At 43.9% G+C, this 25979-nt stretch overlaps 1 protein-coding gene across 2 annotated transcripts in view; it reads left to right on the forward strand.

The window, feature by feature from the left end:
* The window catches only part of MCC (MCC regulator of WNT signaling pathway), a 533716-nt gene that overhangs the window by 212262 nt on the left and 295475 nt on the right, over positions 1 to 25979 (forward strand). Inside the window, exon 1 of one of the 2 annotated variants that reach the window (XM_027971442.3) lies at positions 7079 to 7671. The exons of the other annotated variant lie outside the window; for it this stretch is intronic. Coding sequence (XP_027827243.1) covers positions 7615 to 7671 — 57 coding nt within the window. The 5' untranslated portion in view covers positions 7079 to 7614. Of the gene's footprint in view, positions 1 to 7078; positions 7672 to 25979 lie in introns of those variants that run through there. 2 annotated transcript variants of the gene reach the window in all.

Here is a 25979-nt window from a genome sequence, read left to right on the forward strand (position 1 = left end):
TCAACATTCAGAAAACTAAGATCATGGCATCTGGCCCCATCACTTCATGGGAAATAGATGGGGAAATAGTGGAAACAGTGTCAGACTTTATTTTGGGGGCTCCAAAATCACTGCAGATGGTGACTGCAGCCATGAAATTAAAGGACGCTTACTCCTTGGAAGGAAATTTATGAGCAACCTAGATAGCATATTCAAAAGCAGAGACATTACTTTGCCGACTAAGGTCCGTCTAGTCAAGGCTGTGGTTTTTCCAGTGGTCATGTATGGATGTGAGAGTTGGACTGTGAAGAAAGCTGAGCGCCGAAGAACTGATGCTTTTGAACTGTGGTGTTGGAGAAGACTCTTGAGAGTCCCTTGGACTGCAAGGAGATCCAACCAGTCCATTCTGAAGGAGATCAGCCCTGGGATTTCTTTGGAAGGAATGATGCTAAAGCTGAAACTCCAGTACTTTGGCCACCTCATGTGAAGAGTTGACTCACTGGAAAAGACTCTCATGCTAGGAGCGATTGGGGGCAGGAGGAGAAGGGGACGACAGAGGATGAGATGGCTGGATGGCATCACCGACTCGATGGACGTGAGTCTAGGTGAACTCCAGGAGTTGGTGATGGACAGGGAGGTCTGGCGTGCTGCGATTCATGGGGTCACAAAGAGTCGGACACGATTGAGCGACTGAACTGACTGACTGACAGTGGGTAAGAATCGGCCTGAGCAGGCGAGAGACACAGGTTAGACCCCCGGTCCAGGAAGATTCCATATTTTACAGAGCAGCTAAGCTTGCGAGCCACAAGGACTGAAGCCCGTGGGCCTAGAGCCTGTGCTCCACAACGAGAGAAGCCACTGCAGTGAGAAGCCAGTACACTGAAAGGGAGAGCAGCCCAGCTTGCTGCTTAAGAGACTTGGACTCGAGAAAGTCCTAGCACAGCAACACAGACCCAGTGCAACCAAAAATAAATAAGTAAATTATAAAAAATAGAACCCTTGATTCCCTTAAACCTAGTCCTTCTCCACACCCAATTGTTCAACCCCCACATTGATCATCTGATTCCTCTCTTTGTTTCATTACCTCCATCCAGTCATTCGCTGAGTTTGGGTCAGTTTTACCTAAATAATGTATCTCAAGTTCATTCATTTTTCACCATCTTCATTGATTTTACTGAGTTTCAAGCCACAGGCATCCTCTGACAACCAAAATAGCTTTTAACAAGTTTATTTGCTCTACTGATTTTATGATGCCAAACCCATTCTTACATAAAGGCAAGACTGTCCTTTTTTGGCTTCTTTATTATGAAGATTTTCAAACATAAGCAAATGGACAGAGAGTAGCATGAGCTCCCATACATTGTCACCCAGCTTTAAGTGTTATCAATTCATGCCAGTCTGTTTCATTGAAAACCCCATTGATTTCGTTGCCTCCTTAGGATTTTGACACAAATCCCAACTATTGTATCATTTTATCCCTAAGTATTTCATATATATATAAGATAAAAACTCTAAGTAAACACAAGACTATTAAAATTTTAAAACATTAATTATTTAAAATTGCATAAAATATTCAAAAAGTACATTTCTGAATATCTCATAAGTATCATATTATTTTATTGTTGGTGTATTTGAGTCAAGATTCCAATAAGGAGCACATATTGCAACTGGTTGATATGTCTATAGGGTTCTCCTTCCATTAATATCTCATTCACTTGCTTTTTTCTCCCGCATTACAATTTACTTGTTTAAGAAACCAGATTGTCCTGTAGAGTGATGGTCTGAATTTGCTGATTGTATCTCTGTGGCTAATGTAACATATTCCTTCTGCTATGGTACCGCTAAAATGGATTCACAGGTGGTATTTTATTCTTCCATCAGAAGTCATGTGTTTGCATGTCTTGTGATGTTAGTAGCATTGTGCTTTATGCCTAAATAATTAATTCAGTAGATGTTGCAAAGTAGGGATATTCTATCAATTTTTCATTTATTTGTAGGAATACTCATATAAAGGAGGAACTTTCTTTTGTCTACTTTTTAAAGTTTGTATAGGGCTAGATTTACCTTTTAAAAACATAAATTGGATCATATCTTTGCCCTGCTTAAAGTCTTCATGTGCTAGCTCTATTGCCAACACACACACACACTGCATGGGCTGGCTCCTCCTTCGTTCTCTCATCACATTCCATCGCAGTGTCCACCATTTTGTTGAAACTTGAATTAAAGCTTGAAGGTTATTGGAAAGGTCAGCCCTTCTCTGCCTCAGGACTTTTGTACTTGCTCATCCTTCTGCCTGGCCACCTTCCCCTACTTTCTGCCTAGTGGGCTCCTTCTTGACCTTCATGCGGAAATGAACTCACCTCATCAAGGCATTCTCTGGCTACTTTATTTAAGGGGCCTGCTGTCCCTCATCATAGCTCCTGTTTAATTCCTTCATAGCATCCACCACAAGCTATAACTGTCCTCTTTATTTATGGATCATTTTCCGCCAAGAATGCCAGCTGTGTAAAAGCAAGAATTTTTCTGTGCCATACGGCACTGAATCCCAAAGCACGGCACAATGTCTGGCACACAGTGGGTGCTCGTCTTTTTAAGAATGGACACCACAAACCTGCTGCATATGCTCACCTATATAAGTGGAAGGCAGGGATGAGCTAGGTGATTTTTTTTCCAGCATTGTTCTCTGAGGACAAAGAGACCAAGACAAACGTCATCTAGCGAAGTGCTTCCTGAATGCTTTATGTCGTGCCACCTGGAGCAGATGTTGTCTGATGGGGCAGGCCACTAGGCTGGCTAGAGGCCTCAGCCTGGGACTCAGCCCTGGCTCCAGGCTGGCTTGAAGACTGAGCAGAGCACTAGAGGAACTGAGTTAGGGAAAGCATTTTTGAACTCATGGGAGTGGGCTCATAGATTTAGGGCAGGAAATTCTTTTGAGTGTATGCTTTGAGGGTTCCCTGACTTTATTGACTCTCAGGGACCTAGAGGAGCGGGACTCCCTGCATCTCCACAGGGTTCTGAAGTCCCTTTTTCCCCTGGAAAGTCACTGTCTTCTTCAGGAAATCCCACCAGTTTTGCCCTATTTCAAAGCATCCTCTTTTACAATGCAAATACTTTGGGCTTTGTTGAGATGATTATGAATATTTTTCACCTTCTTGTGAATTAGCTTTAATAGGATGCTTTCTTCCTAAAATCTGAGGACACTGACCCAGTTTCATTCTTATCTACAGCAATATTTTGATAGTAGAAATTACCAGCCTGATTCCTAACTAAGAGGAAAACAAACAAACAAAAAACCCACAAAACACTTAAACTATGCAAAACAAAACTTCATTTCATGGAGTCTTAGATTGGAAGAAAAATGATTTGGACTCTCCCTGACTACATGAAGCTATACTCTACATGCCACTGGCTTTCAGTGTGGCCCACCAGCGTTGAACCTATGCTGAACAAGTTCAGGGGAGAGGATCTCAACTCCAATGTTCTCCGTGCCCTGACAGCTTACAGGCAGTTCTCTCATCTTCTTGCTCCTTTTTTTTTTTTTTTTAATTTTATTCATTTATATACACTTCTGGCTTCGCTGGGTCTTCGTTGCTGCAAGAGGACTCTCTAGTTGCAGCCAGAGAGAGACAACTAGATTTTCCAGTGGCCGTGCACGCGCTTCTCTTGTTGCAGAGCACAGACTTGAGGGCGCGTTGGCTCAATAGTTGTGATGCTTGGGCTTTGTTGCTTCAAGGCATGTGGAATCTTCCAGGACCAGAGATGGAACCTGTGTCCCCTGCATTGATTGGCAGGTGGATTCTTAACCCCTGGACCACCACGGAGGTCTGGCCTTCCTGTTCTTAGAGTAAAATTGCTAAGTTCGCATTGGTTTTCATTACTGCTCCACAATCATACAGAGAAGTTGGATTGCTCTTCAAACAAATGCCATTCGTTATCATGTAACTGAAGTCTTCTCTTTACAAGTCTATAAATTCTCCAGCTCTCCCAACTGTTTCTGGGCTCTCCTGTTTCTGGAGAGCAACTGAAATCTCCTCCTCTCCAAGCCTACTTCAAAACTAAGCTCATGATTTTTGTCTTTGGCCTTTTCCTTCCCTCTTTTTTCAGGAACTTTGCTTCATCTTCCTTTCTTTCTATATCTCTAGGGTTTCCCTTAGCCCCAGGCTACAGGTATGTTTATTCTAGCTTCTACTCAACATTGCTTACCTACCTGAAGAAACTATCGCATCTCGATTTCCCGTCACCATCAAATTTATGGAAAACGTAGTACATGTTTACTGCCCCTAGTTCCTCTCCATTCCTTATGATAATCTGCAGTCTCCTGGGCTTGGTAGACATTTATCTTTGAAGGACATTTAATGTCTTTGAAGTGCGCTTTGATTGTCTTCAAGCTTCTCTCCCATCTATAGCATGTAATATTGATGCTGTCCCTTCTATCTTGACATTTATTTCCCTTAGGCTCCCAGACTCAGAGTTTTCCTGGTAATCTTCCTATTTCTCTAACTGGCCTTCTCTACCATTTCTTCTTTTATTCTTTCCCCTTCACAAAAAAGACCTTCTTTAAGATATTTTCCTCAGGGCACTTCTCTTTTCTCTGTCCTATCTTGCTTGACAACCTAACCTGTTTCCATGGTTTTATTTATTATTCTAATAGGAGTAACACCAAAACCTCCAACTCCATCACAACCTTGACTGTCTCTCTAGCTCCATTTCAAGCTTTCTTCTAAACATTTTCACTTGAATATGCCACCTCAAACTTATGATATTCCAAATGTAGTTTCCTCCTTAACATATTTCTTCTCTGGAATACTTATTTTTGTTGAAAACACTGTTGAAAATCCCAGTCAGTCATGTCCTAGATCTACAAGTCATTTTAAGCTTTCTTCTTTCCACTACAGTTTCTGTTTACTGTCTTTCCAGTACTTACTTTCTTTTTTTACTATCTTACCATTTTTCCAAGAACCTCTTAAATCTGCCCACTCTGGTTCATATCCACTGACCAACTCAGCTCAGGCCTTTTTAGTCTTTTGCTGGATTGTTGGGATAGTCCTGCTGGCACATCCATTTCCTACCTCCAGTTTGTCACATTTACTGATGCCAGATTGTAGTGGAGTTTCAGCTAATGTGGGGATTAAGTATTACAATCATGTTTAACAAGAAAATCCCATGTAATCAACACAGCTTTTTAAAATGTCTTATATTGTCCATAAACGAGAATCTGCAGACATATTGCTTCTTAATAAGTTCAACACTGCCAATTTTTCTTCCACTCTTGGAGCAAATCACTTTTCTTTTGGTTGCACACCAGATGAAGTCATCTGCTTGGCTTTAGGGGCCATCTAGTATGAAAAATATGTTTCTTTAAATACCAGAATCATACTCAATATTAGTCTACTTGAATTCATGTTAGTTACTCATGAGTGTGATACAAATCCACTGGAATGTCTAAAAAAGCACAGGTCTAATCCTATTATTTCTGTGCTCAAAACCCCATAGAGGCATTTTTCTCCCATTGCCAATCAGAAGGCCCATTTCTTTAGCCTGGCTCTCAAAACTGTCCATGATCTGGTGGCTTTAACTCACTCATCTAATCCAGGTTCCATTCCAGAATAGAACACCTGCCATTCCCCACACATGCTTTGCACATTCCAGTCTCCACCCACCCTTTCTCCCTTCGTGGGCCCACATCCTGGGATACTTTCTCCTCACTCTGCACCTCTGAGGGGCTCAGCCATTCTTCACAGATCAGTAGATCTTCATTTGTCCTGCTTTTATGGCAAGTATTCATTTAGAATAGTCATTTCTGCTTATGTTTTATGAGACTGCAAACACGTTATGGGCAGGGTTAGTGCTTGAGTCTAATATATATTTTTATATTCTTTTACCACCATCTCCGTCTTCAGGGACACAGTTTTCAACAGGTTTTGACGAATAAATAAGTAAAATAATGTGGCTTCCCAACCAGTCCCCATGCGGAAGAGCTTCTCCTAATGTGCTCTAGTCTGACAGTGCCCTAGAACTTGGGACCAGTGCCCCCAAAAAGCTGTCAACTCTTCCTCATCCCAGTAGTGTCTTCATTAGGCAATGAATGAACTCAGGAAGAAGGTAAGAAGATCTAGGCAAATAGTCAAGTTCTTTGCTTCTTCCTAAAGAGCAAAATAAACATCCTATTTGGTTTGAAAAAAAAAAATAGGCCTTAGAAATTAACAATACAATGTCTTTTTCATAGCTCAGGAAATGCCAAAGTCTGTCACTGGGGATGGCGACATTTTGTTCCCATTGTGTAGAAAGTGACTGATGAGGCAGGCCTCTTAAGCCATCCTGCAGACCTACTGTTAAAGGAGCAGAACATTTTTAGGTGCATCTCAAGTTCAGTGGGCTTTAACCTTTACACAGAGAGAACTCCGAGCCCCCTCCTCGGACACACAGAGGGATATTTTCACCTCTGAGAAAGGCAGGGCCACAGGGGAGCTCTTGACTCCAGGAGTCCGCCTATAACAGCTTCTTGAATCTTTTCGGATTTGTACTACAAACCCTAGAAATATGAATCTCGCGCCGCTCAGATGACCTGTAAGATTTTTAAGGAAGGTCTGGGGGTTGAAGTGGATGGGAAATGTAATATTTTTAAGGACTGTCTTGAGGGTTGGAGAGGATGGGAAATTTGAGTGTCTTTCATCCTTTATGTGATGGAGGTCTGTCTACCAAAGAAAGAGAGAGAGAGTCTGACAGTGAATTTACACCTTCTGTGTCGACTTTAGACTGATCAGGGGAAATGACCACCCCACACTTCTGTAAAATCTTAACGTACCATGAGAAGTGCACAGCGCTGCCTTGTCTTGAACTTCTTAAATTTTGGAAAGTGGCTACTAGGAGGGAAGTTTCATGTTTTTTAATTCCGCTGCACAGTTGCTCAGGTGGCTTTTCCCGTTTCTTCTCTCCTGCTAGACCTGGGTCCTGTAGTTACCATCGCAGAGAGCTCGCTGGAAGGATGTTTGCTCTCTAGGCAAGATCTCCTCTGCTCGGTCTCCTCCCTTTTTTTCTCTTTCTGGCCCCGCCTCCTCCGCTTACCCCGTAGGCAGCAGCTAGACAGCTGTATTCAATCAGAAAACACTTACAACTCCAGACGATTCAAACGGGAAACTTCGCCGCGAAGTGCAGCGGCGCTCCCGCTCTCTCCAGCTTTCTTTCCTTCCCAGGAACCCGAGGCTCGGATCCTCCTCGGCCCGCCGCCCTGGTTTCTTCGGAAACTAGCCGAAGCCCTGCAGGGAACCGGATCCTGCCGGAGGTACCCTCCCGCCCGGTCATGGGGGGCGCCCAGACCTCGTAAGAGAGGCGAGGCGGCGCCGAGGGTGGCAGTGCCCGGGTCCCCGCGCCCGCCCTGCCGCTGCGGCAGCTGCGAGCGCGCCACACCGCCCAGCCTCCTGCAGCAACGGCTCGTCCGTGAAACGCGAGCCGGCTCCGTGCCTTCTAGGAGTGCCTGCATCCTTCGTTTGGGCTTCACCACTGTCCTGGGTGAAAATGGCTGTCTAGACTGAAATGTGCCAGAAGGGACCAAGCAGTGGATACCCAGCCTGCTAAGCAACTCGTCAGTTCCGAGACCTAGAGGAGGAGGAGCTCTCGCCTCTGAAAAGTGCAGTCATGAATTCTGGAGTTGCCATGAAATATGGAAACGACTCCTCGGCCGAGCTGAGTGAGGTAAGAAACAGCTGAGGTCAGGAGCTCTGGTTTCTTAGGCATTCGCTTTGCTACACCACCTCCCCCCGCTCCCTATCTCTCACTTCCCTACACGCCACCGCCTTGCGCTCCCAGTCTGGAGGCAGCGCAATTAAAGATTAATAGATTTTCTGGATCTTGTTTTAACTTGTTGTGCTACTCAGGAAATGAGCTGAACTGGCTTGATGTTTCGGTCTGAAAGGAGTGTCTTAGGAAACAAGCTCGCACCAAAGCGTTTTACTCCAAACGCTAAAGCGCTTTACTCTCCGTGGTCTGGGTCCCCGGTCCCTTCCCATCACCCTTCCTCCGGTGGCACGTACCACATTCGCTTTCGTAGTCGGCAAAATACACGGGGGTCCCAGCTGAGCTCAGTCTGACGGTAAGTAATTTGGTGAGGCCCGGGGGCTTGTTGGAGCCTGGAGCCTGCCACTGGCTCCCACGTGTGCTGCAATTCAGGCAAGGTGGTCTTTCCTCGGAGGAAACTAATGACCCGCGCTGGGAAAGGGGAGTGGAGAGGAAACACATCAAAGCGACTTAGAACTTTATTTCCTGCCCGGGACTGGACTCCTGAGTCTTTGAGGCAAGCACATTTGCAATTCCGGGCTCCCGCAGTAACAAATCCACTTGAGTGTTGGAGACCAGCTTTGAAATTAAAGCTTCATGAAACGGTATGCAAATATATGAGTGGTCAGATGCTGGAGGCCACCTTTTTTGATGACTTTAGGGATGCGTCTGGCACACGCCAACCCCCACCCCCCATCTCCCAGGCTTTGAATACCTGGAAAGTGGTGATGGGAAACCTACAGAACGGGATGCTCAGAAGAGAGGAGGACGTCTGTGTGATCCGCATCTACAGCAGGAGGCTTGGTGGCTGTGGATTTTCCTCTTATCATCCCTGAGCCATTTTGGGGCAAAACAGTCTGTGCTTCTTGAGTATGGCTGGAGAGAGCAAAGGGGAAGAAAAGGAACCAAGTAACTAACAGCCGGAAGGCAGATAGAGGTGATGTCAGATTACCAGCTGTGAAGGGAAAATGAAAGGATGGAGCCCTCTCTAGGGGTGAGGGCTGGTGCTGGGGAAGCACAGGCGGTGTAGAAGGGGGAAATCTGAGGAGGTCTGAGGCCCATATCCAGCAGGCAGGACAGGTGGCCCCTGCCTGGTGCTCTAAGTGTTTTGGTGCTGAGTTGTCCCAGCTCCCATTTGAAACAGCATTGTGAGATGTTGGCCAAATGAGGTAAAGGCCTTTCTTAATCCCCATGGTTTTCCCTGTGATGTAGATGCTAAAAGTGAGGGCTTCACTTAAAAACGGGAGGTAGGGGAAGAGGTTCAAAGACCCAAGTGATTTTTGCCAATTTTACATGTGGGGAGAGGTTTCACATCTAAAGTAGAACCCACAACCCACTCCACTAATACCACTGTTTAAGGAGAAGCCTTTGACGTGTCTTCGAAAGTCATTTAAGATAAGAAACCAAGATACTCACTGACTCAGAGAGCGAACTTATGGTTGCTGGGGGGAAGGGATAGTTAGAGTTTGGGATGGACATGTACACACTGCTATAATTAAAATGGATAACCAATATGGACCTGCTGTATAGCACAGGGAACTCTGCCCAGTGTTATGTGGCAGCCTGGATGGGAGGGGAGTTTGGGGGAGAATGGATACATGTATATGTATGGTTGAGTCCCTTCCCTGTTCACCTGAAATTAACAGTCACAACATTGTTAATTGGCTGTACCCCAATACAAAATAGAAAGTTTAAAAAAAAATTAAGAAATCAGAGGCATGTATCTTGCACAATCTTTGCCAGGCCCTTCACATCGTTTGTTTCTGTGTGGCAACTGTAAGTCTCTGTCACCCGAGAAGTATGTTATTCAGGTACCTTTGTTTAAAAAATGAATCACAGGTTTAGGATGAAGGTGACTAGAATGCTGACGAGAGAGAAAGGAGGCTTGGATTGACTTGAATAGTATTGGCACAGTCAGTGAGTGCATTAGATGAGCCAAGAATACCTGTGAGACTCAAGTGGGAGGTATAACGCTACAGTATTTGCCTGGCTGTATCCACTCCTTAGGAGTTCCTTGGAAAACCCTGCGGCCACGTGAAAGCACTGAGGGTGCTTCGTGGCCCCTGCACTAGTTGGAGCAGTAGTAATAGAGCATTGTAGAACATAGTTTTGCTCCTAAGAAAGTAAACAAGTTTCTGTCCCAGCCGTGTCCTTCGCCACGTTCCCTCTCCTCTGCTTCCATGTCTGCTCATTTGCTTCTCGGCTGGTTTCCATTTCTAGGTCTAGTGACTTACTTGCCGCTCTGTCCCCCCAATCTTGAGTTTCCCTGTAGATTAGTTGAAATGGGCTTTAAGAATAGTTTTATACACACACACATATATATATATATTTAAACACTTTTTTTTTTTTTTGGCTGTGCTGCACATCTTTCGGGGTTTTAGTTCCCTGACCAGGAATCGAACCTGTGTCCCCTGCAATGGAAGCACAGAGTCCTTGACCACCAGAGAATTCCACCATATTTTAAATCAGGGTATATGTAAAGAGAATTTGTAAGCAAAAGAGGGTTGTGTGAGTCATACCTTGTGAACCCTAAATCTCAGTTCACTTTATCACGGGCAGTATTTGTAGCAATTGCCTTCTCTGTAGTATCCATGGGGCAGTATCCATATGGATCCGTAGACTTGAATACAATTCAAGTGTATTTCTCATTAAGGTGCGTGATGTAAAGGAGGGCTTCCCATTTTCATTGTAATTTTTCTCTTAAACACTGATTTTGCTTTAATGTCTTAGTGGGCAGAGTCGCCATTCTCTTTTATTAAGACCTACTTTTTGGTGACGTATCTCTTATTGCCCAGGAGCCTCAAAGCTGGATGGAGGTCGCCTTGGGGTCAGATTGAGCCTGATGCTCACGAGGCATTTCAGGGGCAGGAAGAGTAGCGATATTGCCTTGCCTTATCCTGGGTATCATGAACAAGATGCTGTCTCATTGGTGTTGACTTGAGAGCTCAGCCCTTCTACAAGTCTTCTCTAGCCACCAGTCTTTGCCTCTTATACGATATTGTTGACAACGATGCTGTAACATCCTAAACAAGGGGGAGTGACTGAAATTAGTTTCTTGTTGTCATTTGCTGGTCCTGTTGGTGACAGCAGCTAGCTTGGTCCCCACTGGCCTTTGCCTGCAGTGCCCCAGGAATGCTTGCATGCAAGAGAGGCAGGAGGCGTGTGGATGTGAAGGATTCTTGATCAGGAGACCCAGCTGGGTACTGGGCATGAGGACTTTAAAAATGGAAAAACAGGAAGTTCATGAATGTGTTCCTTCTGTGTCTTTATTTTAAACAATAGCTGTTTAAGATTCTGTGACGTAATAATAAGAGACAGTAAAATTGTCTCTATACTGATGACCACAAATGATTTTATCAGGTCTAAACACTTTAACCAAAGTGAACTAATCCTATCATTGACAACAACACAAAGTTGAGAAGCGTGAGTTGGCTGTTCTTTCTTCTTGTCTATTGGCTCTCCTTATCAAAGACTGTTTTTCTTTTCCTAACACGAAGTTAAGGAAGGACTTCAACACTAGACAAATTTAAAAGTACTTAGAAAATTAAATGTTTGACTTTCAGGTCCTCTCCCCCATGATCAGGAAGCTGAATAGACACACTTTCAGCAGCATTGGAATAAATTCTCCCAAACCTCATCAAGGAAAGGCTGCTGAATCTTCTTCCTCATTGCCGTGCGTTTTCTGTCAGCAATTAGTTCTCTTTGTCTTGGTTAAAACCTGTGGGACCAGTATGTAGTTGAACCTTATTTCACTGTCGTAATCACATTTTTTGGTTCTTAGAATTATTCAGACCTCGGAAAGATGTCTTGAGGTACAGCGTTATAAGGGTAATGACTTGAATTTATCTTCACAGGATAGCAGTGGACTGGATCTGCTTGCCTGATAGACAGCTGCCTATTTATGTAGCAAACTTAAATTTTGTCTTTAAGGGTTTGTTCTTTTTTGGCAGTGATTAAAACCTCCTGTCCAAAGCAATCAGTGTATCTTCTTTGCTTTTTAAACATCAAGCAATGAATAGGTAAAATTCTCCTATCACTATTTACTTTGAAACCTTAGTTGCCCTAAAAGAAATCATATGTCCCTTAACCCTGTCCTTCTTTCTTTATTCAAATCCTCTTTCATAAGAGTATTCCACTCCTGAATGTAGGTTATAGAGGCGAGGCGACTCCTTGTGCTTTCACCGTCCACTTGTTGTGTAGCTACTGAAACCCATATTTTTATTGGTACTCTAATTAAGAAGTGGATTTGTACAGGAGAAAATTGTTCTCTAGATGAGATAATCACACAAGATAATCCAAGTGGCTATCTCACAGATGTCCTTACTCTACATCATCAAGTTTACAAAATATCACGATTGGAAGATCTCCTGATGTGCCCACACCCTTTTCTTCTTTCTTACGCCTCTGTCCTTTTGGAATCACGCTTCATTGTATGAGTTGTCTACTGTCTGTCTTAGACGCAAATCATTAGCATCAGAATAGCAGTGTCACAGAGACTGTGCACATCGTAGGTGTTGAACAAACGTTAATGAATGCCCTGCCTCTTCTCTCTCTCTTCCCTTTTCATAAACATAGAATTTGAACAACCAATCTGAGTGCTTGGTCTGAGGAGTTTTTTGGCTGTCCATGGCTGTGTAACAAACTGCCCCCCCAAATTTAAAGGCTTGAAATACCTATCTTACTTGTGATTTTGCAGTTTGGGGCAGAGGTGGAGGTGGTTGGACTTGTGTCTGTGACTGCAGCTACAAAATCCACCTCCAAAATGGCTTAATAATGTGGCTGGCCAGTGTGTGTTGGCTGTGGGCTGAGAGGTCACCTCACTTCTCTCCTACCTGGGCCTGCCCATGTGCTGCTTGGGTTTCCTCTCAGCATGGTAGCTAAGTTCCCAGGAGGGAGTGAAAGCTGCCAATTCTTTTAAAATGTAGGACTGAAATTGGTAAGAGTCACATCTGTATTCTGTTGGTTAGAGCAGCTGTATGCTTAGCCCAGATTCAGAGGGGTGAAGAAAGAGATCCCACCTCTTCAAGGGGGTTTGATAAAGCATTTGCAACCATTTTTAATCTAGTACAGAAGTCACAAAACAAGAGCCATGCCTAAAACCCTGATCTCCTAATTCCCAATGGCTGCCAATAACTTTTGCTGTTTTATTTTGTGTTTTTAGCCATTAATTTGCTGGTTTGTATAGATAACACTTTCTAAACATTTTCTAGGTATTCACTTGCTTAATTAACAAAAACCCTATGACATACATTCTATGATGTCCATGTTACAGATAGAGAAATTAAGACATAAGAGATGAAAACCCTTATGAAGAGTATACAGATCATGAATGGTGGGTCAAACTTTGAGGCCAGTTGGTGTTTCTCCAGAATCTACCATTCCTCTAGTGGTTCTTTTTGTTAGTTTCTATTATTACTCTCAGCTTTTCATCCTATTTTCCTAGGAGGGAGTATCCTGTTTAATAAGCCTGTTTAACTTGATTTGTATTGTAACCTCTATGCAATACCCAGATAAATTTTTTTGACAAGAATGAAATGAGTATGCTCATTGCCTTCACCTTCAAGTAGCTGAAGAATTCTAGACACTGATTTTCAAGAGCACTAAAAGGAGATTTATTGATAAAGAGTCTTCAGCCAAGAAGGCCTTCTTTCTGTCTCCACTGAAACTGAAGGAAAATGAGGCCGTGTGACCTCTACCCCGCAGCCCGTGTGCCCTGAGGCATTGGAGGAATTCGTGCTGCAATATGTGAGGTGCCCGAATGAGAATGAGATGTCCTCTGTGACAAAGATTAGGGCTCTCTCACCCCTGCAGGTGGGGCTCTAGACTTCTGCTGCTGCTGCTAAGTCGCTTCTGTTGTGTCCGACTCTGTGCGACCCCATAGACGGCAGCCCATCAGACTCCCCCGTCCCTGGGATTCTCCAGGCAAGAACACTGGAGTGGGTTGCCATTTCCTTCTCCAATGCGTGAAAGTGAAAAGTGAAAGTGAAGTCTCTCAGTTGTGTCTGACTCTTAGCAACCCCATGGACTGCAGCCCACCAGACTTCTACTACAGTTGGCTAAATCACTGGGGGCCTGCCGAGCCCTGAGGTTGATCAAAAAGAAAAAGCTGATGAGGTGGACAGCCCCGGCTGCGGCAGGGCAGCTGCTGCTGCTGGGTCCTGGGGTGGCGTGTGCTGAGAGGGCCGGAGAGACAGTGAGCGGAGCCCAGCGGGAGGCACGCGTCATGAGTCGTGGCTGGCCCAGGCGGCGGTCAAGAAACACGGGAGGCAGGTCAGTCAGAGACCAGGCAGGCGATCGGAACTTGAGACGGCCCCAGACCTGAACGCAGAGTGAGAACCTTGATTCTGAGCAAGGCCTTTGTCCAGGCAGGAAGTTTGAAAATCAGTCCCAAGACTTTTCACCTTAATGACTTCTTTAGAGGACTGTGGTTAGGAGGTTTGAGGTGCCAGGACTTTGAGAGGGGCACACATCCAAAGCAGGGAGTATGATGGAGACACTCACCAAGTAAACTCAAGGTGCTATTTTAATAGCTGCTTGAGGCGAATTTACCCGGCACACGTCATGTGGAAGGCGTCCTCCCACAGCCAGGCTGTAACTAGAAAATAAAAGCTGCCTTTACAGAAAGATTAAGAAGTTGGTGATGAAAAAAGATTTGAAATTTAGGTTTTGATCCAAAGAGTCAAACTTTAGGAAACCAAGATTACATTTTTAGTAATCTCTAGATTCTGGGAAAGAGATTTATGTTAGCAAGCTTATAGAATTAGACAAGCTAAAAAAAGACACAGAAAATTGATAGTAGTCAGGATGTAGATTTTTATATCAGCAGGGGGGTGGCATGGCAGAGATAAGTTATTGGCAATTATATTCTCACCTCCCCTAAACGCACCTGAATTGCTACTGCTGCTAAGTCGCTTCAGTCGTGGCCAACTCTGTGCGACCCCATAGACGGCAGCCCACCAGGCTCCCCCGTCCCTGGGATTCTCCAGGCAGTGGCCGGCCAACTTTTATTCTTGAAAGAAACAGGAAGAGAATAACCTGGATTATACAGATAAAGAGAAGTTCAATTTATAGAGTAAATATTTACTGGGATCACAGAGCTGTCCTCTCTTTCTATCAAATACCCCTTTTCTCTTGCTGAACAGAAGCAGCCAACATTAACACAAAAGGGAAAGAGAACACCGGTTTGAAAGTTTGCATTACCATAAGGAATGACTGAGGTTATAAAGCACTTTTCATGTAAATCTTTCTGTATATCTTTGAAACACAGCAGAGGAAATTACACTTTGAGACAATTTAGGCGAAAAAAAAAAAAAATCTCAGGCATTCAGTTCAGTTCAGTTGCTCAGTCGTGTCCGACTCTTTGCGACCCCCATGAACCGCAGCACATCAGGCCTCCCCGTCCATCACAACTCCCGAAGTCCACCCAAACCCATGTCCATCGAGTCGGTGATGTCATCCAACCATCTCGTCCTCTGTCATTACCTTCTCCTCCTGCCCCCAATCCCTCCCAGCATCAGGGTCTTTTCCAATGAGTCAACTCTTCGCATGAGGTGGCCAAAGTATTGAAGTTTCAGCTTCAACATCAGTCCTTCCAGTGAACACCCAGGACTGATCTCCTTTAGGATGGACTGGTTGGATCTCCTTGCAGTCCAAGGGACTCTCAAGAGTCTTCTCCAACACCACAGTTCAAAAGCATCAATCCTTTGATGCTCAGCTTTCTTTATAGTCCAACTCTCACATCCATACATGACTACTGGAAAACCATAGCCTTGACTAGACGGACCTTGGTTGGCAAAGTAATGTCTCTGCTTTTGAATATGCTATCTAGGTTGGTCATAACTTTCCTTTCAAGGAGTAAGCGACTTTTAATTTCATGGCTGCAGTCACCATCTGCAGTGATTTTGGAGCCCCCCAAAATAAAGTTTGACACTGTTTCCACTGTTTCCCCATCTATTTGCAATGAAGTGATGGGACTGGAAGTCATGATCTTAGTTTTCTGGATGTTGAGCTTTAAGCCAACTTTTCCACTCTCCTCTTCCACTTTCAAGAGGCTCTTTAGTTCTTCTTCACTTTCTGCCATAAGGGTGGTGTCACCTGCATACCTGAGGTTATTGATCTTTCTCCTGGCAATCTTGATTCCAGCTTGTGCTTCCTCCATTCTTGGACATTAGCAGCTGGTGATTCTACTTGCCATACAAAAAGCTGGAAGTTAAGGGTTGTTAACTTTGTAAAGAGCAATCAAAATCTGCTGGGCTGAAAGAGTTGTATGGTGAAGCTACTCCATGCTTTGATTGGTGGGACAGTGTGAGGTAGCGTACTTGTCAGGAGATTTGGTTGGTGCTTGGAACACGTGCCAGGACATATAGGACCTGAGATGGAAACGCACTCATAAGCCAAAGGCGGTGGTGTTCTGAGAAAAAAGCTTCATGAAGCCTGACTGTGTGCAGGCACATCAGTGAGCGACTCCAGCTGGATTTGTGAGAAATACTGAAGCAATTGTCAAAGGAAGAATGCCACCATGGATAAAGATTGCCCAGCAATTAGAAAAGCAGTGGATCCGCTAGTTGGTTGCACGGTGAGAGTGGGGTAATGGCTTGTCCCTGTTTCCTATGGGTTGTGTTGACTTGTTCATAGAATACATGGCACGCTTGCAGGGACTTCTTGCTCCTGTCCGGGTCCTTCTCAGCCTCCCAGGTTAGTCATTCTTTCCTCATCTGTGTTCAGAATATCTACTTTATCCATAACCTCCCTGGGAGACCATGCGATCTTTGAAAGCAGGCACAGAGTGAAACGCATCACAGTATTGCCAGCACCTCGTCAATATGTGACTCAGGGCATCCACAGGCTTCGTATTTACTTGTTGGACCAGAGAGCAGTTACTTCATAGTGGGACAGATGTGTTGGATTGACCACTCCTGTATTTTGGTTAAAGGACACATGTTAAAAGCTTTCGTTTGATCATTATTACTCTAACGCTCTTTATTCCTAGCTCATTTTTCCATTCAACAAACATTGTGTGCCTTCTCTCTGCTAGGTGCTGTTTTTCAGTGTGGGGTTACAGAAACAAAACTGATGCAGTCCCTGTTTTAATGAATATTACATTCCAGTGGCAAACAGACAACATGCATGACAGATACATCCAGTGGTGATGCACAGGAGGAAGGAAGAGTGAAGGAGGGAGGGATGCTATTACGTGGTCAAGAAGACCTGTCTGTGGCAATCTGTGAACCGAGACCTGAAGGCAAGGAGGATGGAGTCATGCAAAGATGATGAGGACTGTTTCTGGCAGTGGGACAAATAAAGGTCAAGATCAGGGGCCAGAGTGTGCATGGTATGTGTCAGCAAGGAGATGTGCCTTGGAGTGCAGTGAGCAAGGGGAGAGTGGAAGGAGGTGAGGTCAGGAAAGATAGTTCTGGTGAGATCACCTGTTTCTTTGTAGACTTTGAAGAAGAATCTGGGTTTCTCTGAAGTGTTTTGAAAATACGCCTGAATTGATTTTTTAAAAATCCTTCTTATGTGTGTATGTGTTCTTTTGAGGGGCTAGGGGCAGGATGATGTCCTCAGGAACAGGAGGAGCTAGCAATGAAAGGCCGGGAACGTTGTGTCCCAAAAGCCAATTAAAAGAAACTGTTCTCAAAAAAGGTAGAGCGATGGGTCAGATGCTTCCCCTTTTGTTTCCTTCACTCTCTTAAAGCCTTTGCATATGTCCAGACTTTCAAATGGTGTCATTTTCTCCAAGCAGAAATTGTTGTATGCACTAAAATAAACTATAGTATTTTCGAACATCCTCAGGGTATGTGAGTATGCTTTTACCTTGAGAGGAATGATTTAAAGGACTAAGTGATGTGAACATTGGCCAAGAATGATTTGAAAACTGCCTTCCCTTCCCTGATGGATGATTCAGTGTTGATGGATGCTGATATATAGAGTATATCTGAATTAGGAAAACTGAGCTCTGTTTACCGTTGTCACTTGGACCAGTTTCCTTCCACTATTTAAGATCACTTGACTTGACTTTTTAATGAACTTTCATATTAGTTTATTGACATAATTAATATAGCTCCAAGGAGCCTGGAATGTTGACACTTTTTTCCTTTTGAAAAGCATAGCTATTTAGCAGTCAGATCATGACCAGAAAGTAGCCAGGTAAGCCTGAAATTAAGCAAAGGAGATGTTTCTTTTGGGTGGTGCCATGAAGAACTTCTTTGATTTGCATTTTGTTTTATCCAAGCTATTTGCATGATTGATTAGGAAGCTGAGGCATGAAGGCTGGTTAGTGGTAGAGCGGAAGTGTAGAAACCAGATTTTTTTCCCCTTAACTCCCAGGGATAATTTTTCCTCTTCTGCCTCAACTTCCTCGGTTTCTATATCACAGGATTTGTTTTAAAGTTTGTGTTTTATAATAATCGTCTGCAATTATTTTAAGAGGTGAAAGTCTAATTCTTCTGTATTCTCATCTCCATATGGCATTACTACTAAATCACACTATTGAAATAATTGGAAAAATTTATTTTTAGCTCTAAGTATGATTTTGCCGTATATTGTAGTAGTCCGCACTCCATGGGTTTTTATTGGTCAACCTCATTGGGGTCTACCAGGTAAGAAATCCAGAAGAGCAGTATGTTCTGTTTGGGGGAATAGCTGTCTGGCTGGTTTGCCAGTTGCTGTCTGTTGATAGTGCAGGACTTAGTCAATCATTCTAGCCTTTTTTTTAAAATTATAGTGAAATATAAATCACATACAGTTAACAGTCTTAACCATTTTAAGGGTACCGTTCTGTGGCATTAAGTACATTCATATTATTGTACAACCTTCATAACCATCTGTCTCCAGCGCTTCTTCACCTTCTCCAACTGAAACTCTATGCCCATCACACACTCCCCATTTCCTTCCTCTCCCTGATAACTACCATTTTACTTTCTGCCCCTCTGAATTTGACTCGTCTTGATACCTTGAGTTTCATTAAATATTTATTCCTTCGTGATTGGTTTGTTCCCCTTAGCATAATGTCTTCTAGGTTCATTGATACTGCAGCACGTGTCAGAACGTCCTTCTTATGACTGAATGATAATCTACTGTTGAGTTCAGTTGCTCAGTCATGTCTGACTCTTTGCAACCCCGTGGACTGCAGCATGCCAGGCCTCCCTGCCCATCACCAACTCCCAGAGCTTGTTGAAATTCATGTCCATACAGTCAGTGATGCCATCCAACCATCTCATCCTCTGTCGTCCCCATCTCCTCCTGTCTTCAACCTTTCCCAGGATCAGGGTCTTTTCCAGTGAGTTAGCTCTTCACATCAGGTGGCTAAAGTACTGGAGTTTCAGCTTCAACATCAGTCCTTCCAATGAATATTCAGGACTGATTTCCTTAGGATTGACTGGTTGGATCTCCTTGCAGTCCAAGGGACCCACAGGAGTCTTCTCCAACACCACAGTTCAAAAGCATCAATTCTTTGGCACTTAGCTTTCGTTATAGTCCAACTCTCACATCCATACATGACTGCTGGAAAAAACATAGGTTTGACCAGACGGACCTTTGTTGGCAAAGTAATGTCTCTGCTTTTTAATATGATGTCTATGTTGGTCATAGCTTTTCTTCCAAGGAGTAAGTAGCTTTTAATTTCATGGCTGCAGTCACCATCTGCAGTAATTTTAGCGCCCAGAAAAATAAAGTCTGTTACTGTTTCCACTGTTTGCCCATCTATTTGCATGTTATGTTTGGTTTATCCATTCATATGTCAGTGGACACTTGGGTTGCCTCTACTTCATGGCTATTGTGAAAAATTCTGTGATGCCTGTGGGTATTCAAATATCTGTTGGGCTCCTTGTTTTCACTTCATTTGGGTACATTCCCAGAAGTAGGATTGCTAGAACATGTGTGAACTCCGTGTTTCACTTTGGGGGGAATGGCCATACCATTTTAGAGGCTGCTCCACTTTACATCATTCCCACCAGCAATGCAGAGATTCCAACTTCTTCACATCCTTGCCAACACTTCTTTTCTGTTTTATTTTGCTTTTTAAATAATAGCCATCCTAATGGGTATGAAGTGTCAGTTACTTGTGGTTCCTCTCTTTATTTCCCTAATGATTACTGATGCTGAGCATCTTTTCACGTGCTTATTGGCCCTATCTTTGTCAGAGAAATCCCTGTTCAAGTCTGCCGTCATTTGTTTGATCAAATTATACAGGAAGTTTTTTGTTGTTGCACGGTAAGAGTGCTTCATGTATTTGGACATCAGTTCTCTATTCCTCTTCTCCTTTGTCCACGTCTGCGTTTTCTCTGTGGTTGGAGCTTTGCACAGCCTCTGGCTTCTTGATATTTCCAGATGGAGTTACTGTGAGTGTAAAATGAGGCATGAACACATACACTGCTTCTGCACGGAAAACAGATGGGCTCACTCAAGCCCAGGAGACTCCTTCCTCTACGATGTCCAGGAATAAGTAACTTCCTGATGCATCGTGAGGCCAGTGCTCCTTTCTCGAGCCGACACCCAGCAGCTCTCGCCCTGCTGCTGTATATATGCAGACTAGGTTATCTCAAGCAGCGTTAGGCACCAGAGTTAGCAGTTATGTTCACGGCACTTGAAGAGTTAGGCTGCTCCACTGACATGCAGTGATTTCACAGTATTTAAGGAAGATTTTTTAGGAGAGAGCTTTAGCAAGAGAGGCCTGTGGAGAGTAGTCAGGAAGTCTGAGGCTTGTCTGTTAGATTAGATAACCGTTACTTTATTTCTTGGTGCTGTGAATCTAATCCTGGTTAAACCAAAAGCTAATTTATTTTCATGCTTGATTGGGAGCACTTTTGATTAAGTATTTGGATGAGAGTGAGCATGGGCTCAGAGCACTGTGGGAAGGAAGTAGTCCAGGGCTGCTCTGCTGGGGCTGATTATTAATCAGGGGTTAGTAGTGAGGAGGGGAAAGTAGGTGAGTTGCACCCCAGGACAGGAGTTTTGACTTCTAGTGGGTAGATTTAAACTAACGTTGGGATCCCCTTTTTTCAGGATGCTTTGATGTACTCAGAGATCAGAAGGCAGGTTGCCCTCTGATGTGATTAATAGAGTGACTTTTCAGACTGTTTCTCCTTTGGGGCTTCTGAGATGCTGATGGAAATGCTGTTTGGACATACATGGTTTATAATTAAGGCCAAAGAAAGTGTCTGATGTGATGGAACTGCCTTCAAGCCCTTTAATTCCCTCAGTGTTGGAGATAGGTCACCCTTCTTATTTGGCATAAAAGTCCCAGCCAGCAATGAGGACATCTTGGGATCAGGGTAATATGTTGAATGACCGAGAGAAAAGTCTCTTTATTCGTCAGCTTCTTCACTCACTTCTTCTCTGGGCCAAGTCACTTGATTCATCACCTCAGCTTGTCCATCTGCAAAGCTGTGTGGTGAAGCTGTGTGCTCTGAAATCACAGCTCTGCCACGTCCTAGCTAGGCGATCTCGAGTCAGGTGCTTTTCTGGGCTGCACACTCTTGAGTATAAAATAGTGAAAATTCACCTTGGTGAAGACCAGTGACATAACCTATGTAGTGCTTATCAAAGTGCCTGATAAATACTAGTAGTTAGCTCTCGTAGTATTATTTTTATTATTTTGCTACTACAAACAGAACATTTGTAGCTGTGGTGGTAAGTGAGCACTAAAATTTTTAGAAAAATTTTTAAAAGAAGTTCTTAAGTGGAGACAGACTTGTCATGAAGACAATATCCAAGAAAAGAGTTTCACAGCCTGCTAATGTTTGCTGGACTTCAATGCCAACAGCTCATTATCTGGGAAAATGTTTTTCCAAATATTGGCAAAAGAAAGGTATTTCCTTTTTTGGATTTACAGAGTCAGAATGTTAATGAGCTAGCAAGTGGCAGTACTAATCAGTTAAAAACTTTTTTTTTTTTTTTGGCTGTGCCACACAGCCTGTGGGATCTTGGTTCCCCAACCTGGGATCAAACCCAGGCCCACTGCATTGGAAGCATAGAGTCTTAACCACCGGACGTCCCTACTAATTACTTTTAAAAGGTTAGTGTGTTTATCACTTTTATTTCATTTGTTCTAATTTTGTCCCAGCTATAGTGCCATCAAGTCCTCTTTGTGCCCAGGACTGACCTTAAGATGCCCATCCTAGTTGGTGATAGAACACGGGAGAGGGAAGGCCAGCCAGTCACTGCCCACGCCCAGGATAAGCATGCGGTACAGAGAAACAGACGATGTGCAGGTATTGCTATTGCGTAGCTTCTTCTTTCATGGAGACCCAGTTTTATCAGCGATGCACACTTTGTGGAGTCCCTTTTAAGCTGTGATCTGTTTACTGTAAGAAGGTTGCTGCCATGTGGGTGGGAGCTTTGCCTCAAAGCAACAGATGGGGGAGGCTCCTCTGCCAAAGGAGGGGCCCTTGGTAAGCGGGTTTGAGAGGACTCGAGGTGTGCCCGCAGCAGCGAAGTCTATCTCTGTTGCTGTGTACAGCTAACTTTTTCAATTTGAAAGAATTTTCTAAAAACTTCTTGATGGAGGTTTTGTCTCATGGTCAGAAAGGAGGAAATGGTGGCAGATTCTCTCGGGTTCTGAAGTTGTGAAACAGTTTGATCGTTGGCTGAAGAGGGATATGCTTGAGGGCAATGGGAAGGGACTGAGCACGAGTCAGCAACCTTAACCCTGGGCTCTCACATCTCACTTTCTGGTTGTGAAGTTTTGGATTCCTTGAACTTGCATCTCCGGCTCATCTCCGAGAATGTTCTTCCAAGGGATATTATTCATCCCTGTGACTTGAGCTACCACCTCGAAGCTGTGGCCTCACAAGTCTGTAACACTCCACCCAGATCAATTTGAATACCTGACAGGTAAAAGGAGAAGAGCAGGTCTTGCGTAATAAAGAGCTTCCTGTTGTCAGTGTTCCTCCTCCTCCTCCGCACCGTCCTCTCTCACACAGCCATGCCAGCCTCTAGAGGCCTTTGTCAGCTCCCAGTCAGTGGGCTGTCAGGTGCTGCATGCCATCTGGCAACGCTACTGAACCCTTAGCGCTCTGTCATCTGACCTTGTCACCTGTTTCTCTGTCTCAGGCGCTTACCTGGTGCAGGAGTGGCCAGTGACTGAAGAAATGCATTCTTCTCAGCCCATTATTGCATTGTGGTTGGCAGGACACATGATCGTTACAAATGATGAACAGAGTAAAAAGAAAAAACTAAAGAAAGAAAAAGTACACAAAGGCAACTACTTTCATACCAATTACTTCATCATCTACCACCAGGTCACCACTCGCTGAAGCTGGGTCTGTGTTACACATCCCTCCACCTCCTTCTGAAAGCAAACACTGGGCCTTTAGGGACCCACCCAGGATTACCAGGGTTGGAGATCTTTGTTTGCAGCTGAGGCTCATGGGGGTATCTGGGCCAACTCTGAGTATTCTCTCTTAGAAAGAGACGAGATCAGAGTGTAAGCTGTTTGGAATCAGGTCCTAGTCGTGAGATGGTGGGAGTAGCTCCGGGAGCTAGAATTAGATCGTGCTATTGTATTAGAAATGGTCAGTACGAAGGATGGCAGTGCAGATATTTTGTTGGAACACTTCAAGTGAAGCAATACGGCACAAAATTACTTCTGTTTCACCTTGCAAATATTTCCTCCGTTTATGCGTATCATCTTCTGCAGAATTTCCTTCAGTGGAAATGGAAAATTTATGTGAAGGGCAAAGGTGAAGCTTGGCCTCCAGGTTGAGTGGGGTTATAATAGTGAAGCAGACGCTAAAGAATCTGCCTGCAGTGCAGGAAGCCCAGGTTCCATCCCTGGGTCAGGAAGATCCCCTGGAGAAGGAAATGGCAACCCACTCCAGTATTCTTCCCTGGAGAATCCCATGGACAGAGGAGCCTGACAGGCTACAATCCATGGGGTCGCCAAGAGCTGGACACGACTGAGTGACTAACACTTCACTTCCCTTCATGTGTATCAAAGGCCTAATCTATACTTTTAAAAACTGTTGCCTTCAGTACAACAAAACTCAACACGGTAATTGTTTTGATATTCAAAAGCATCCTGCTAGAGATGTGATTTTTTTTTTTTAGAGAGTATTGTTCACTGATGCTCTGATTAACGTAAAATTGTTAGAAATCATGAGAATGATTAACTTAAGGCATTAAACTTAATGCCTTTAGCCTTAGCAAAGTTCCCTTCCAAAATAGAAATGAATATGTAGTATTTAAGGGTGAGTGCATGGAGAATAATTCTGTATGTAATTGTGCCCTACATGCAGAAAGACATCCTTGGAAAAGTAGGAAAGTTCCTGCAGTTAATCTTCAGCATTCATTTGCAAGTGACAGGAATATGTTAATTGCTTTTCTTAGGTGAATGATTCTTAGTCTGGTGGGAATGATAAAGATTTCAATTCATTCCACTAATTTAGGTTTTTAAAAATTACCAGTGTTCATCGGTTGTGGTATAGAGCTAATAAGGGATTCCAATGAGGTTGGGTTACTGGGTAGATTTCATTCAAAGTGTGACTGCAGTAATCCTTAGTGGCGGAATTACATTTTCATCAAATCAGCCTGTGGTGCTTTGGGTGACTGAGTGCCCTGAACCACTGGTGCTTTTGTGGGCTGGATGGGAAGACTGGAGCATATTATGCTATGAAATGGTGAGGCTGATGCAGTGTCTTGTAAATACTGCTGAGCACAGCAGTTGGAATTGAGAAGTTAGTATGATCAGTTATGTGGAGAGCTCTGAAGTTTATGACTTATGTAAGAAATTAACCTTTTCATTGTTCTTCTGACTGCCAAAGAGCCAGGGTAAAGACTGATGGGATTTTCTCTTTACATTTCTGCCTTTTTTCCCCAGGTAGATTGAGGAAAATTTTTAAATTGCTTTAAAAAATACCCTAACAATAGTTAGTAGGAAGAGCCTCACTTAAGAAAAAACACATAACACTGTAAATTTCTGGACAGCATAAACCAGATTATAGAGTAGTAAAAACGAAGGCAGTTACATAGAGTATTCAGAAATAGCACTCAGAAGTGCTAAGAATTTTGCCCGTGTTTTATTTACTTTTTACTGTCATTTTGGCCATGCCGCAGACCATGCGGGATCTTAGTTCCCTGACCAGGGATTGAACCCATGCCCCCAACAGTGGAAGCATGGAGTGGTAACCACTGGACTGCCAGGGAAGTCCCTGGGTACATTTTTAAAATGTCATTTCCCTGCTTATGAGCCTGCATTTTAGGGTACAGCTCCTTAGCCCCTGTTGGCCTCTCCAGCTATATTTGGCTACTTGTCACCCTCACATTCTGACCTCTAGCCAACTCAACTACTTGAAGTACCTTCAAGGTGGCTAGTTGTCTCTTGACCCCAGAACTTCACGTTCATTTGTCCTCTTCCAGTACACTATCCATAGCCTCCACCTTTGCTTATGTACCTCTTGTTCTTCTCATAGGACTTAGTTTGTGTTAGTTCCCTTGAAAGTCTTCCCTGACATCCCCACTCTGGTCTAGATTCCATCCTCTATGACGCCCTGATAGCATTGGGCATTTCTGCATTATAGCACTTAATACACTGTTCAGGGCTACAGACATCATTTCTACCAGAGTGCCTGCTGTCCAGCATTGATCACTAGCACTTGTTTAGCATCCAGCCCTCAACATTCCCTTCTGAGTGCATGACCTTCTTTAAACTGCAGTTCCTGTGACAAAGGTCCTATCTTTAGGGGCGTTTGGAAGCTCAGAAGGATTAAGGGTCTGGCCCAAGATTATCCATCTAGTAGGTGGCAAGGCCAAGTTTAAACCTGGGTCTTGATTCCAGAAGTTCCTGCTGTTTGCACAGTGCCTAGTCATGGGTTCTAGAGCTGGCATCTCTAAGACTTGGGTTGCTGGGTGGGTTGGTAGATTGCTGGGAAGGAGCGGCACTGAGGGGGCAATGTCCAGGCTTCTGAGAGGATTATGCTTCCTCAGTCGGTAAACAGTCTGTGGAAAGACCTCTCCCACAATGTGGGAGACCTGGGTTCAATCCCTGAATCAGGAAGATCCCCTGGAGAAGGAATGGCAACCCACTCCAGTATTGCCTGGAGAATTCCATGGACAGAGGAGCCTGATTGCTACAGTTCATGGGGTCACAAAGAGTCAGACACGACTGAGTGACTAATACTATGCTAACAAGAGAGACTGGAGATTTCATGTAAAATCCAATTTGTGATGAGTCTGGACTTAGGCATGCCGAATTTGAGTTGCCTGTTGGTCATCTAAGTGGAAATGTGCTG

Source organism: Ovis aries, chromosome 7, assembly GCF_016772045.2.
Source record: "Ovis aries strain OAR_USU_Benz2616 breed Rambouillet chromosome 7, ARS-UI_Ramb_v3.0, whole genome shotgun sequence".
In the NCBI taxonomy this organism is placed as follows: Eukaryota; Metazoa; Chordata; class Mammalia; order Artiodactyla; family Bovidae; genus Ovis; species Ovis aries.